At 36.4% G+C, this 15,320-nt stretch overlaps 1 protein-coding gene across 2 annotated transcripts in view; it reads left to right on the top strand.

Moving 5' to 3' along the window:
• LOC131425725 (uncharacterized) overlaps positions 1-15,320 on the top strand; it is a 122,689-nt gene that overhangs the window by 82,059 nt on the left and 25,310 nt on the right. For both annotated transcript variants that reach the window (XM_058587823.1, XM_058587822.1), the window contains exons 3-4: positions 12,270-12,478; positions 12,542-13,067. In XM_058587823.1, coding sequence (XP_058443806.1) covers positions 12,270-12,478; positions 12,542-13,067 — 735 coding nt within the window. The remainder of the gene's footprint in view (positions 1-12,269; positions 12,479-12,541; positions 13,068-15,320) is intronic.

Here is a 15,320-nt window from a genome sequence, read left to right as displayed (position 1 = left end):
AGTAACATGATTGCAGGGTTTTATGCAGCGTTTAAATCAGCCCTCTGCTGTGAAGCTATGTTGGCAACGATAGCGCTTGGTAGAGCGCCCATCCACCGGGCTGGTTTGAACACTTGTTTGCGTTCGCTCCTGCGCTCCTGTTACTTCTCTATATAAAATTCAAGTAAATAGTGTTACTATTTTTGGAACTCATCACCATTTCTAGTCGCAGTAGAGCTGATAATCATGAAAATGATTTCGAATGATTATCATTTCACTATCGCGTGTAAGTTCTCTCTTCGAGTGATGATAATCATCGTTGATTTTGCGGATAGTGCCAATCGATGCCTAGAATCGGACATGATTTTTTTCAGCGGTGATATTTGATAATTTGATATTTTCGCAACATTGCATATGACTACTTTCGGAACGGATGTGAAAAGTAGGTGCAAGAAAACGGTCGTTTCAAAATCCAAAATGGCGACTTTCGGTTTACTGATAGTCCTTGAAATCCCCTACAATTTCGGTATTTGTAGTAGTAGATGTCGGAAAACGATGTTTGAGGTGGTTCTGAAATCAAAGATAGCGACTTACCGAATTTCTGAAAAAAAAACTTTGTAGGTCATGTATGTTGCTGACCATACGAACCTTCTTCGGATATATCGGTCTTTGGAATCTGGCTACGGAAGTACCGAAAAAGTACGGGTGTGTAATGTCAGAGACATAATTGGAAGTCGTGAATACGAATATGACACGCTTTATTTATGCTTCCGAATTCGAATTGGTAGTTGATCGATTGTTTGAATTGAGCAACTTTCCCCTCTTTCATTACTAGAAATTTAAACGATGCGCCTAGACTAAATTACAAATTAGTTACATTAAACATTCTGAAACGCAATTAAATATTATGAAATAAGCAGTATAGTTCTTTAAAATAAAAAAATTATGGCTCTGAAAAGAAATTTTTATTAAAGCGTTCGTGATGAAGAGTGACGATTTGAGTTAGTTCAGCACGCATACTCTGAATTCTAAACCCATATTCCACCACTAAGCTCTGAAACTTGAAGACGATTTTTCGCCATGACTACCAGAATGGATTGTATAGAGTACAGTAAAGTAAATTTCCGCATAATTCTTTAGGAGTATTATTATGGTTTTAAAATGAACCGAATAGAAGAAGTCTGGAATAAAGAACTGGATCCTGAGTTCAAGAACTAGAACAGGCTCTGAATTCTAAACCTCGTTACGACTACCGAAAAGCACATGAGAGTTGCAACCTGAGCGTTTGAGGTTTTAACCACGACCACGACCACTCGACTTAGCTCGACAAACTGAGCAAATTTATGTATGTGTGTTTTTATAACAGAAATGTGCACTCAATTTTTTCGGAGATGGCTGGACCGATTTTCACAAACTTAGACTCAAATGAAAGGTCTCGTGGTCCCATAGGGTGCTATTGAGTTTTACCCGGACCGGACTTCCTGTTCGGGAATAACAGGGTAAAATGTTCGGAAATAACAGGGTAAAATGAAGAAAACTACTAGGATCAGCCCCATGGGGTTATTCGAGCCATTGATGTCGAACAAGGCAACCAAAATTTCTAATGATCGACATTTTCAATTAGTAGTCACACTTTTGAATCCGCAAATGCACGAGAATCTGCTTAGATTAATCTTTATCAGGAACCAACACCGAATACGCGAACACAGAATATAGACTATTTGTCGTGATTTGAATTGGTTTGCCGACGAAATTACATCAATAGCCCAAATGTATGCAATTATATGTTTGTACATGCTTGCGATTCGGATATCGGATGCTTTTCTTCGCCAAGCTTGTTTTCAAGTTTTGTATGCAAGCAATTATTTCTATAGCGTTTCTCTACCATTACTACCATTCTGCGATTTCGGTTGAAGCGATAAACTTTTTCTCATTATCAATCGAGCTCATCTTATATAAATTAGAAATAAATCTTATGCACTCAGAATTTCCTCTGGGGTTGTCAATTTCACAGGCAAAACGACATAACATGGAATTTCATTCGATCTTGCTTGACGCAAGATCAGAGCATACAAATTAAAGCTTCAATTCGTTTTATGGCACTTTTTGTCTTGATGTCTAACAACAACCTACCCCTATATGGAAGACCCTCATGCAATATCCAATTCACCGGCATTACATAATGATACTATTCTAGTTTTAATATAGTCGTAATTAAGATTAGTAAATATCCTTGGCATCTTAGAGCTTAAGCAGTGTGCCTTAAAATTATATTATAATATTGAATAAAAAAACAACCTACCCCTAGCATGCTACTCGTAGGATTGAAACGTTAGCTATAATTTTGCTTATATTTATAGCTTCGCGTGCTTTCAACAGCTTCCCTTTGAAATATCGCTTACTCCTTCAAAACCGTCAACTATAGCAGGGAAATCCGGTACGCGGAGATTTTTTGCAGATAAAATAGGACACTGCTAGCTATTAATCAACATATCAATTATATACAATTAAAAATACATCGCTATGAACATTCAAACTAATACGTAGAAATATTTCCAATCAAATGGTGACATAATATTAATAATTGATACAAAATTGACTGAGCTGTAATTGTTCAAAACCTGACCACATTTCTACGTGTATTTTTCTAGAGTTTCTAATTTGCACCCCTATATAGAAAACAAAAATGTGTTTCACAATAAAAAGTGCACTCGAGTTCCTCAGAGACCGCTCAACCGATTCTCTTCAACAAAGATTCAAATTAAAGGTCTTATGGTCTCATAGGTTGCTATTGAATTTCATCTGGAATTTCATTCCGGCTGAGAAGTTACATAATAAAATGTGAACTAAAAACGTTTCATAGATTTGTTCAGAGACCACTCATTCAATTTGCACTAGCGTAAGTTCAAATGAAAGGTCTTGTATTCAAAAAGTACGGGTGTGTAATGTCAGAGACATAACTGGATGTCGTGAATACTAATAAATCTGACACGATTTCTTCACACTTTCGAATTCGAATTGATAGTTGATCGATTGTGTGAATTGCGAAACTTTCCCCCTTTTCACTACTAAAATTTTAAATGATTTTTGACGTAGATTATCTCATTTCGGATTTGCATATTTCATTGATAGAAACTATCAAGATGCTGTACAGGATTCATTTCTGCCTTTTCGAAGGACCAAATTGTGGAATTCTCTACGATATTTAGCACAGTTCGAAACAATTACCTCGAACGATTTTTGCATAGCGAAAAGTAAAGCAAAGTCTTGGCATTACATGCCTTTTGTGAAATTTGGCGTACAGAATCAATGCATGGCTAGTACTACGATCCTACTCACACTATGAATCCTTTCAGGCCGGGACTCGAACATACGCCAACTGGCTTGTAAGACCAGTGCCGTATGCATTGAACCACCAACCCGGGTGCGAAAAGTGCACGAAGCAAATCAAATTATTTTGGATTTTCACTAAACTGATGATTTCTACCTTCGATTTGCAAAAAAGTAATCTTAATAGTTATTTAGTTAACAAGAACGATTTTATATAATGTTGTTCACTTTTCGTTTCTTGTTTTCTTTCTCTCCAATGCAAACCATCAGCAGCTGATCGTTCTTGCTTGAAATGATACTAGCTTTGCGACTAAATCGACCCCTCCGTTCGCAGTGCCAAATGATGCGAAACAGGTTTAATGAGTCTTCTCGCCTTGACGCTTCGGTATTGTGATCCCATAAAAAATTCCTGAATTTTGTTTGGATTGAACTTCAGGTTCCAGACCTATGGGCTAAAATGTTCCAACAATGGAAATAAGCGTACTAATTTTTCTCGAAGATGGCGTGACCGATTTTCAAAATTTTACTGAATTTTATCTGGATCCGACTTTCGGTTTCGAAATTATAAGGTAAAGTGAGTTAAAAGTTTTATACCATCACTTAAACGGGGCGAAACAAATGACTTAAAAAAATCTAAATCGACATCAAAACTGCTTAAATCGGTAGTCATAATCCGCGATTCCGGTTATTTCTTCAAGAATCGATGAAAATTATTTTGAAGATTACCACAGTATTATGTATGATAGAATGATTGATATGAGAAAAGCATCATTACACCACTAGATGGATGAAAACAGGTTTTTGTTTAAATTTTGTTCTTTCTTTCATGTTCATTCGTTCTCTTATTCTCTTAACTAAAACGAAAATGAAAGATGAAAGACAGGGAAGAAAGAATAACTAGGCGAGAAATTTAAGTGAAGAAGATTTAAATTTCTCGCCTAGGTATTCTTTTTCCCCTATCTTTCATCCTTCATTTTCGTTTTAATTTACCGTTTTTCTTCCTTTTTTATTATTTCCTTATTTTTTACTCTTTAGTTTTTCTTTCGTATTCTCATTTTCATTTGTTATTGTTCTTTTTCGTTATTTCTCCAATTTTAATGAAAAAAAAATATTCCAATGAAACTGTTTGAATGACAAGAGAAAGGTATAATCACTAGGGGGATTTAGAATAGTTTTTTTTTGTTTTTTTTTTCTCCTTTTTTATCCTTTATTCTGTTTCTTCATTACTTCGATGTATTTCTTGTTTAAAGTTCCATCCAGAAACCACCACTACTCGACAATTTCGTACATGAGTCATCCTCATCTTTTGAAACTTTTGAAAATGGCCGATTTTCACAATCTCATCTTCAATCGTATCTCCTTATCTTATCATGGTGAATGTAAGAGATTTCATACCGTGATTGAAAGTGACGATGCAAATAATGGAAAAGTCTTCGGGACAGTACTAAAGCCTATTCCAGTGTGTGGAACTCGATATTTTATGGTCACTCGAACTTACTATCAACTGGAATTGGAAGTAAGGAAGTAAGTAAGTCCAAAATTCTCAAACGAATCTCACTAAGATTTCTCATACATTGCTGATGCGATTTTCATTTTTCACTTAGATTCAAATGAAAGGTAATATGGTCATATAAAAAACTCGTGAATTTTGTACGGATCCGATTTTCGGTTCCATAATTACAAGATGATGAGGACTTAAACTTTCAAATCGATATTGAAGAGTGAAGATAGTGTGAATCTTCTAATTTTTGCTCTATTGTTTACAAATTAATTTGAGTAATATGTGAATGGCTAGTTTAATTATAACAGATTTCTAGTTATCAACTGTTATCTTAATTAGAATTATATTCTTTTGTATATTTACTGTTTGAATAAAACCTATTGATTCCCAATTGAATTTGAAACATATTTGCATTTGAATAAAAATAAACACCTACAATCTGAAGTACTCCAGTACTTACGGCATGAAAATGAAGTGGCAATGGATTGCCGCACACCGTAGCTTATCGTTCCAACCCGATTGCCCGATAAAGTATACCATAAATTTTACGACCAACTTAATACCGCAGCAAACCTAAATAAACCCGACTGATTCATTCATAAAACCAAATCATTACCGTCAACACGTTCCGTAAGCGTCGCGCTATTTTATTGCTTACACTCATCGCATCGCATCACATCACATCATATGGCACTGAATCAAGCATGGAAAACGGCTGCCTCGGGCCAGGTATAATTAATCGATTTGTCCAACTGGAGGATTTGTTTATCTGCCTGAGAGACAGACCCATTCGGTACGTGAATGAGCAAACAGTTTTTACACGATATGCAGTCGGATCAATTAACAGATTTTTTTTTGTTCGGAAACGTTTCTTCGCAACGAGTTTAAACAGGAAGTATTGATTGAACGATTATAAAATCTGCCAAAAAGCAATGCAAATAAGTGATTACAGTTGATGAAACCAATTACCAAGTGTCAATTGGAAGTCGTAACAAGCTTAACTAGAGAGTAATAGATTACAAATCACGTCGAGTACGATGAAGCAGCTAGCAATGATGCGCTCGTAAAATAAGTCTGTCTTCAAAGTTAAACCGATTATACACGGACATGTTGCTTCAATGTATAGAAAGTTATTACAATCAGTCGTCTAAAATGGATTCATCACATTGTAGCAAACGATAATTCAAGTATCAAAAAACTTAAGTTATTGTAGTATCAGTAAACTAGAACGACCTTTTCACGTTTTCAAAATAGAAATTTTCTACTAATCGAAAAAATTGTTTGAAAGTGTCAACTAATTTTTGGCTTTTTCTACATTTATTTGACAGAATCGACCAAAGATTAATTAAAGCTAAAAAACCAATGTGTCCCACAGATTCTCGATGGGGTTGAAAAACAATTTTTGTTACGGTAGCTTATTTGTGATCAGTTGGCAACAATAGAAAAATGTGTGACAAGTTATTAGTGACATATTGTAAATAAGTTAAAAATAAGCTAAAACCTAGTTGTGGTTTCGTTGCTAGAACATACTGGAATGAGTGACCTTTAAGCCAGTTGCTACAACTTCTCTCCATCAACAATTAAATAAAACCTATTTTATTCCACCTAGTGGTGTAATGATGCCTTTCTCGTTAACGTTCCATTAGAAACCGATGCAAGTTCCGATAAGGTTTTTGACAATCTATTTCCAGAGCCGAACCTTGGAGATCGTCCCAGTTGTCAAAAGTTGCTGCGGTCATCAAATAACTAGGCTTACAAGTTCAAATAGTTGAAAACATCCTCATTCTAAATAACTACCTTTGATTTTGGTAGCGTTATTAAGCTTACCTACGTTGTTATTCATAATTAGGGTGAAATCTGCTGTGAAAATTTCGTACTTATCTGTTTCGTAATTTTTACCAACATGTATTGAGTCATTTAAACGAAAATGAAACCAAACGAAAAGCTGTGCTCCTGTTGCCTCTAATAATACTTTTCAAGCAGTATAATGAAACATGCATTGTAATTGGATTTTTATTTTTGTTATTATTATCAATGTAATCACAGCCGATGAGTTTGGTTGTGTTTTGAAAACGTTGTAAGCTTGCGCTCTCTTTTTGTTCTCGCGTAAAAATCGAGCAAAACACGGTGGTATTTTCTTTTTTCCGTATCTGCAGGTACCGGTTCTACATCGTCGTAATATCGGAACCAGATGTAGGATCTGGATCAAATTTCTCACCATTTTTTAAGACAATGGAAGTTTTGTAAAAGTCGGTTCAACCTGCTGCTGAAAAATCAAAGTGATTTCCGCTTTGTATAATTTTTCTTCACTAATATCGCTGCTTTCGAAACCGGAAACCGTGGACTAGTAGTCCAAAAGTAGGTTTTCATATTCACCAACTGATAAGATCTACTAACTAGATGAATTTACCAGCAAGTTTCATGAAAATTTTCGCCTCGTTTTGCCATCACTTTTGAAAAAATACTTTTGAAATAGAAAAATTGTCAATTATGGTGCTGTAATACCGGAACCGGAAGTCAGATCTGGATCATTTTTTCAGGGTCTCTTTGAATAATTTCAAGACCTTTCATTTGCATCTTAGTTTGTGAAAATCGGTTAAAACATTTTCGAGAAAATCGGGCTCGCATTTTCTCGTAAATTTGCACTTATTACCTTGTAATTCAATTTCGTCATCTTCACGTTGCGATAAGCAATCAATAGCCATCTGAATTAGCACTTAAATTGTATGTTACAATTAGTTATATTCATGTTACCGCAACCTCAATTCACAGTAACGATTTGCACATAAACCTACGTGTTCATAATGGTATCGCAACGTAAAATAAACCCTTTTTTAACTAGTAGTGAAAAACATAGCTGTCATCGAATATACGTTTGAATTAAGCATCGGAAACTTTTCACAAACTTGTTATATTTGGTAACATAAACTACTATGAAATATCTGTACTAAGAAATAAGTTTAATACGGAACTTTTGAGAACTTGAAAATACAGAACAGGTTCCTCGTAAACTTTCTCGCTGTATAGAAGCTAAACAATGTATTCTAGAAGCAGCCTAGAAGTTCGTTCGGTTGTGAATCCAAAAAATTATGTTGCATTGAAAAACACTGTGATTTGCCGGTTACGTCACATATAACATTACATCTTTTGAAACGGAAATGTTCGCCATATCCCTTCCAAATTTGATCGACATTGTTAACTTTCAAATAATCATAAGTTTATCGCAATTGGTTGAGTCATCTTCGAGAAAATTCAGCCGATGAAAAATGAGCAGTTAGTCGTTTACGTCACTTATACCATTATACATACAATTATGTATATATTTCCGGAACCAAAAGTGACAGCATTTGATCGTCAAACTCGGACCATAATTGAATAGTAGCTTCCAAATGAGCATAGACTATTAAAAATCGGCTAAGTCATCTCTAAGAAAATTGAGGAAGACAAAAAACAACTCGTTTTGTCGCTTATGTCACTTATACCATTATCTATCCGCAACCGAAAGTGCCAGCCATGTGATTTTCGAACTTGATCAATAGTATAATAGTGGCTTTCAAACAAAAGCTAAGCTTGTTGAAATCGGCTCAGGCATCTCCGAGAAAATTGAACGATAAAAAAAACCCTGAAAAGTGCACACACAGACATTTTCCGATCTCGTCGAGCTAATTCAAATAGTATAAGGAGTGCATCGAAAATAAGCTATCCACAAATTTTTCTTTCAAATTATGATAAAAAACGATATTTTGATCAAACTAAAAATTGATCCTTTATTGTACGAGGATAAACTTGAGCATAATGAAAACCGGATGAAATTTAAATTATTCCTTCACGAATTTTTGAACTTTTGATGGAACGCTCTTCATCAAGTTCCGGATCAAGTGTTGCATCGCATTTTTTGGACACTCGAGCCCAAATTTTTTTCTACTCCTGCATGTTCCCAGCTGCCTTGAAGACCCTCTTCACGATTTCCCAGTAACGTTCGATGGGTCGAAGCTGAGAGCAATTTGGTGGATTGACAGTTTTCTCAACGAAATTTATACCCTGTTCCACAAGCCAATTGAGAGTGGTTTTAGCACAATTAGCCGATGCTAAATCCGGCCAAAACAGTGGAGGTGTACTATGCTTCTTATATAAAGGCAGCAATCTCTTCTGGAGACACTCAGATCGATAGATTTGTGCATTTATAGTTCCGGTAGTGTAAAAAAATGGTTGACTTCAAACCACAGGAACATATTGCTTACCATACCAGTACCTTTCGACCGAATTTCTCCACTTGAATCTACCTGTCCGCATCGCTCACATCCTCCTCAACGACGACAGTAAAGTATTGTGGACCTGGAAGGGTTTTTGAGTCCTCCTTTACATAAGTCTCATCGTCCATCAAAACGCATGCATCCGGACACTGCAAAAAACGCGAATATAATTCCCGGGCCCTTGATGCTGCTCGCTTCTTCTGTTCTACACTTTGTTTCGTGGTTGTCTGCTACTTGTAGGTTTTCAGGTGATTTCGCCTCTTTATATGCTAGATCATTCCAACACTCGTTCCTGCTTCTTTTGCCAAATCACGTATTGACCCTGATTTGTTCTTCATGATTAGAGATACCACTTTCTGGTCCAGTTTCGGGTTGGAAGAACCGGGTTTTCTGCCTCTTCCTGGTAGCTCATTCAAAGAATAGTGTTCCCCAAACTTATTAATGATGGTTTTTACACTGGCATGATGAATTCCAAACCGCTTCGCCAATTTTCGCACAGTAATACCCTTCTCACTTAGCCATGTGTCCAGTACTTTAATTTCCACTTTCTTTTCAATACGCGACATTTTGAAAACGCAGAATTTCAACCGCACAAACAAGTAAACAAAAGTAAGATGACAGCCAAGTGCACAGCATGCTGTGATCTGAGCATGAAAAACCATCACAAATACATGCGTACAACCCAAATGTATGTGGATAGCTTATTTTCGATACACTCCTTATAACACTATGGATCTTCGAGGCTCCGTCCGAAAGTCAGTTTATTCAGAAATTCTAATACCTTTCTATAGAGAAAGGCAAAACGGACTGCTTTTATTTGTAAACTACGTAAGCTGCTTATGCCAAATCAGTCCTTTTTATCCAAACTTTTAGTTTGTTGGATAAATGCATATCTATGATCAAATATGTATTTAAAATGACGATGTTGTTCTTGGAAACTTTAATAATCATTTGAAAACTGATTGTGTTATAAAGAAACATTGTTGTCACTTTGTTTCAACCAGTGTAACATACAAAACATGTCCGTGCTGTTGTTGTAACGTAGTTTGAACTTAGTCGTATCAAAACTAGTTTCGGATTGTTACTAAAATAGAGGGGCTTTGCGGATTGGGCTTTTCATGCCGAATTTAACCCATTTTTCTTGTTGATGATTGGGCGCTATCGGATAATTTTGCTCCTAAACCTTTGACGACGAACGATTCGATCGAAAACGTAAAGGAATTTCGTTCGAAATCTTTGGGTTCTACATTTTGTTCATTTGTTCGACGAATAATCAACCAAATTTCCAAACTGAAGGGTAACTTTTTTGCTGTTATCTTTTTGGCAACACTGTTTTTGACAGATCACGCGTGAATCGTGCCTTGTATCATTTTCAAACTTGTTCAATTTGGTCTATAATTGAATCATGAATGAGCGCTGACAAAGTTGGAGGAAGATCCACTTCCTCTCTGTGGGGCCCTCCCGGAACAAAATCCTGGATCGATTCATATAACGTAGAAATCGTTAAAAAACAGATTATAAATAGAATCAATGACCGCACGACTCATATTATGCTGTTTTACCCCAAATCATTTCCGATGTCAAGTTAATCGGTCTAGTGCTGTCTTTCAGTTCAGTTTCACGTAGGGTAAGGGCTCCCTATTTCTTCTCATTTGTAAGGACGTCGCCTTCAAACCCCGAATTAGCCACTAAAATCACTGTAACTATTTCATATTACTGCTTCATTCGCCTTGATCCACGTTGAAAATTGATTCACATTTCTTGAAAATTGAACTGATATTTATAAAACAGCTAAAAACACTAATGATGTTTTCACTACTCTGCTCCTAATTTCATCTCAATGGATTTTTATCCATCCTATCGTTGATCTTTTATTCATCCTATAAATTAGCAATGGCGACAGCAATCAAAACAAAATATTCCACTATTACATTCTCAATCACATACGCATGGCTGCCAGATGGCTGACTAAACGCTGCCAGCTGGAAAAATATGGCTGGCAGACATTCTGGTGACCGACTGCCTCACCGCTGCCAGATATACAACTCAAACGATACAACCGTACCCACCAGGATTTTTCCACATTATTATTATTGGTAAAAAATTTACTAGTAGAATTATCTAATTAATGGGGCAATGGCTTACGGAGATCTAAAGAACTATCTTTTAACATCATTTTATTAGTGAAAACAGATAGAACAGATATAGACTTTCTATGCAAAGTAATACATATTTTCTATGAAAATATCTGGCATTTCTGTGCACAGCCGATGAAACACACAGCGTTATGTTGGCGTATAGCGGAATAACACCAGTGCTACTAGATTTGCCACAATGGTTATTTCATTAGTATTTAACACGCTCTTTCTGGTAATATTCGAAGCTGAATCAGTTTTATTGAAATATTAATATCAATAATATAATTAAACTAATGTCACGGATACCAAAAACATACTTTTTGATGATAATTTGAAGAAGATAAACAATTTTTGTTTTGTAACATTATGAAATAACTTGGCAACTTTGCAAAACCAAATGAGATGAAAACAAAGCGCAATCAAGTGAACGAAGTGAAAAACTTTCATCTCATATTTTTGAGGACTTTTATTGCTTGTCGGGTAATTTTTGAAGTTTTTAATCGTTAACTAAACAAGTGGCAAGTGAACATAACTTATTATGAAGTCATCCAGCGTTCAATGGTAGTGTAATTGTGCGAAATAGTGATCATGTTTTGAGACGAATCGATTAGTAGATATTCAGAAACATGACGAACTGTAAATCTTGAGACGAAAATGTGTCCTAAATTGAAAAGTGAGTTTATTTTATATGAAAAAAGCGATCACCGAAGAATTTAAAACCATTTCTTTCAATAGGAAAGTGTGACAATAGCTTTTCAAATCATTTTAAAACCTTTCACAGTTTGCTTCCGGTTGGTTGTAAAATATTATTCATATTCAAAGTTATGAGGTGAAGGGATGAGATGGAAATAGGAGCTCAGATGAAATAGGGAGCCGTTGCCCTAGATTTTACGGGTACCATAAATCTAGGTACTCTGGAACGGCCTTTGTACAATTGTGTCTAACCTACTAGATTAAATAAATTACTTTCATCGGTTGGACAGTTGAGAATTTTGTCTCCGAACAAGAAGAAATAAACAATATCAGAAACTACATTCTCATGGTTCTCCTTTTCCTATTTCTCCACAGTCATTATCAGTCTATGCTGGTTGGCAGGATCCATCATCGGATTTCTGCCGCTGTTTGGCTGGCACGAAACGCCCCAAGTCGACACCTGCCTCTTCCTCAAAGTCATGGATTACGACTATCTGGTGTTTTTGTACTTTGCAACGATCATCACTCCGGCACTGATCATGTTGGCCTTCTACGCACACATCTACCGGGTCATTGTGAAGCAGGTAAGTATCTGTGATGCCGTTTTTTGTCGGTCCAATTCAAAGCTTTCTTTTGTCTGCTTTCAGTTACGCCAAATCGTTACGATGAATCCAACGGGAATGTTCTCTTCCGAAAGTCGACGATCGTCGGAAAGTAGTCGCATCCGGATATCAACCATGAAGTCGCACCGGTGTAAATCAGGTCACGGCCACGGTGGAACGATGCTTCGCGTGCTGGGTGCAGCCCAGAAACGTGAAGTCAAAGCCACCCAGAACCTGTCCATCATCGTACTGTTTTTCATGATCTGCTGGATTCCTCTGTACACCATCAACTGCATCGTGGCGTTCTGCCGTGATTGCAAAATCCCTCCGACCCTGATGCTGTTCTGTATCATCCTGTCCCATCTGAACTCGGCCGTCAACCCGCTACTGTACGCCTACCATCTCAAGGATTTCCGGGCGGCAATGCGAAATCTCATCCTCAGCATACTCGGGCACGATGTGCCCAACCAGGAACTCAACTACCGGGCCTCTCTCGCCAGTCAGCAACAGTTCGCACAAAGACATTCCATAGTAGATAGAAGACTGTCCCCGCAGCCAAAAATTTATATCGGTGAGATATTGTAAATGTGTAGCACAGGGAAGCAGACGTAACAGCCGATGGATCCATGCTGTTACGACTGTCAATCTGAGTCAATTGTTTGTATGTTTTAATGATTCATTTCCATATTTCGGTATTTTCATCTTTCGTTCAGACGATACGAAAACTGAAACACTTATCATTTGATGTGGAACAAAACACGTGGAAGGTAACAACTGTGTTACGTACCTTACTGAAAAACCTGCACGGTTACTAACAACTGAGGTGATGGGATGTTTCTCCTCTCTTAACAAGAGGATGTTTTTGTTATTATTTACAGGGGAAGATTTTTCGTCTTGAATATTTTGTTATAAAAATATTTGTTCTTATTTCCATATGGATATCCGAGATGGATGTTCCATTCGTCAGACAGGATTCAATCACATCAAGCATCAACGACTTGTATGGCACGAGTTTTGTGCGTTTCTGCAAGCTGCGGAATTTTACGGACAAGCAACATTTGTTTGAAACAACAATAATGTAATTGGATGATCGATTTGAAAAAAACTATTTTGTTGGTTTGATAGACAACTTATCGTTTCATTGTTTAAAAACAATTGAATTTTTTTTTTTGAATTTCGAAATCGGTAGTATTACTTCTAAATCCCATTTGAATTGATAAAATATCATCATTTTCGAGTTCAGTTATCCTTATTCGATAGTTTGCTGCAAAGCTAATAAAAGTCAGTTTCATTGACTCAAAATATATGAAAATGACGAAAAATAAATGACACTCTCAGCGCTGTTTGCAAATTTTGAGAATGAGATTGAAGTCCAGTCAACGACAAAAGCGGAATAGACGTTTCAAAATTATGTTCTTGCTTTCATTTTCTCTTACAGTCGCTTTCGATTCTCTGTGAAACTCGTATATTCAAAGTATTCCATACAAAAACTCCAGTCGGTCAAAATGCAAGATGTATATTTCACATTCGATCGAAATAAGTGTAACTTAATTTGGAAAAACCGTTTAAGTATTTTTGTAGGGAAAAACCGGATGAAAACATTGAAAGCAAAACCCTTAATTCGATTTCGAATGCCAAGAATCGTTTGGAAACATCTGTCGGCAGCCGGTAAAAACTTTGATGCCAAACCCGGATAAAAACTTTTGTTTCGGAAGAAGCGATTGAGTTTTTGTCCGTTTTTTTTGCAAAAAATAAGATTTTTCTAAACGAATCAATATTTTTTTTCTCCTTTTTTTGCATTCAAAAATACTTAAACGGAGTTTCCGAACTAAGTTTCAGCCATTCAAATGTAAAAGAATGAGAATAGATTTATTCCCTGTTATACAAGATCTCAACATTAGGTTGAAAAAATAAATAGAGAAGTGATAAAGACACAACGAAATTCTGCATATCATAAACCAGCAAAGAAAAAGAGTGTCAATTAACACATGGGCTGAAAAGTCCCGGGTCTAACACATAGATGGCGCTAGCGTCTTCAAAAGACAACTGTTAAAATTTCATGACATTCTATTCATTAGTTTTGTGAGTTATTGGGCTAAAAGTGACACTACTTTTGTTATTTTCAGAATAATGGATCAAAAACAATTTCGTGTTTTAATTTTACACTGCTTACTCTTGATGGGAAAAAATACCGTTCAAACGAAGCAATAGCTTGAAAAGTGTTAGGAAAACTCCGATCCATCAAAAACAACAATAAAACGTTGGTTTGCTGACTTCAAACGTGGTCGTAGAGACACCGATGATACAGAACGCAGTGTACGTCCAGATGAGGCGGCAACACCAGAAAACATTTAAAAAAAGGCGGGTGGGTAATGTCAGAGACATAACTGGATGTCGTGAATACGAAAACAACTGCCATGTGCCTAAACACTTCCCAACATCAATTAGTTGATCATTTGTATGAATTATGCAAGCATTCCTCTTTTCCACATTTTTCTCAAAAACAAAGAAGGCTTCACTTGATCTCGATTACTGTGAATTTCACACAGCGAAAAGTGCACAAATCAAATCAAACAGTTCTATATTTGCACTAAACTGAGGATATTTCCCTTCGATTTGCGAGCAAGAAATCCTACTAGTTCTTTAGAAAACTTTTAGAGCCATTAGAACGGCTGATTTTGTGAAATGCTCTCCACCGATGCTTTTTCACCAATGCAAATGACGCAGCTGTGACGTAATCGCTCTTGTCGGAAGCGAAACTAGCTTTGCAAACGACACAAAATACATCTGCTCGCAGTGGCGATAGAATCCAAACTGATCCAAT

The sequence above is a fragment of the Malaya genurostris genome, chromosome 1 (genome assembly GCF_030247185.1).
Source record: "Malaya genurostris strain Urasoe2022 chromosome 1, Malgen_1.1, whole genome shotgun sequence".
Taxonomy (NCBI): Eukaryota; Metazoa; Arthropoda; class Insecta; order Diptera; family Culicidae; genus Malaya; species Malaya genurostris.
Note: the sequence above shows the minus strand (reverse complement) of the source record. Positions and strands in the feature narration are given on the sequence as shown.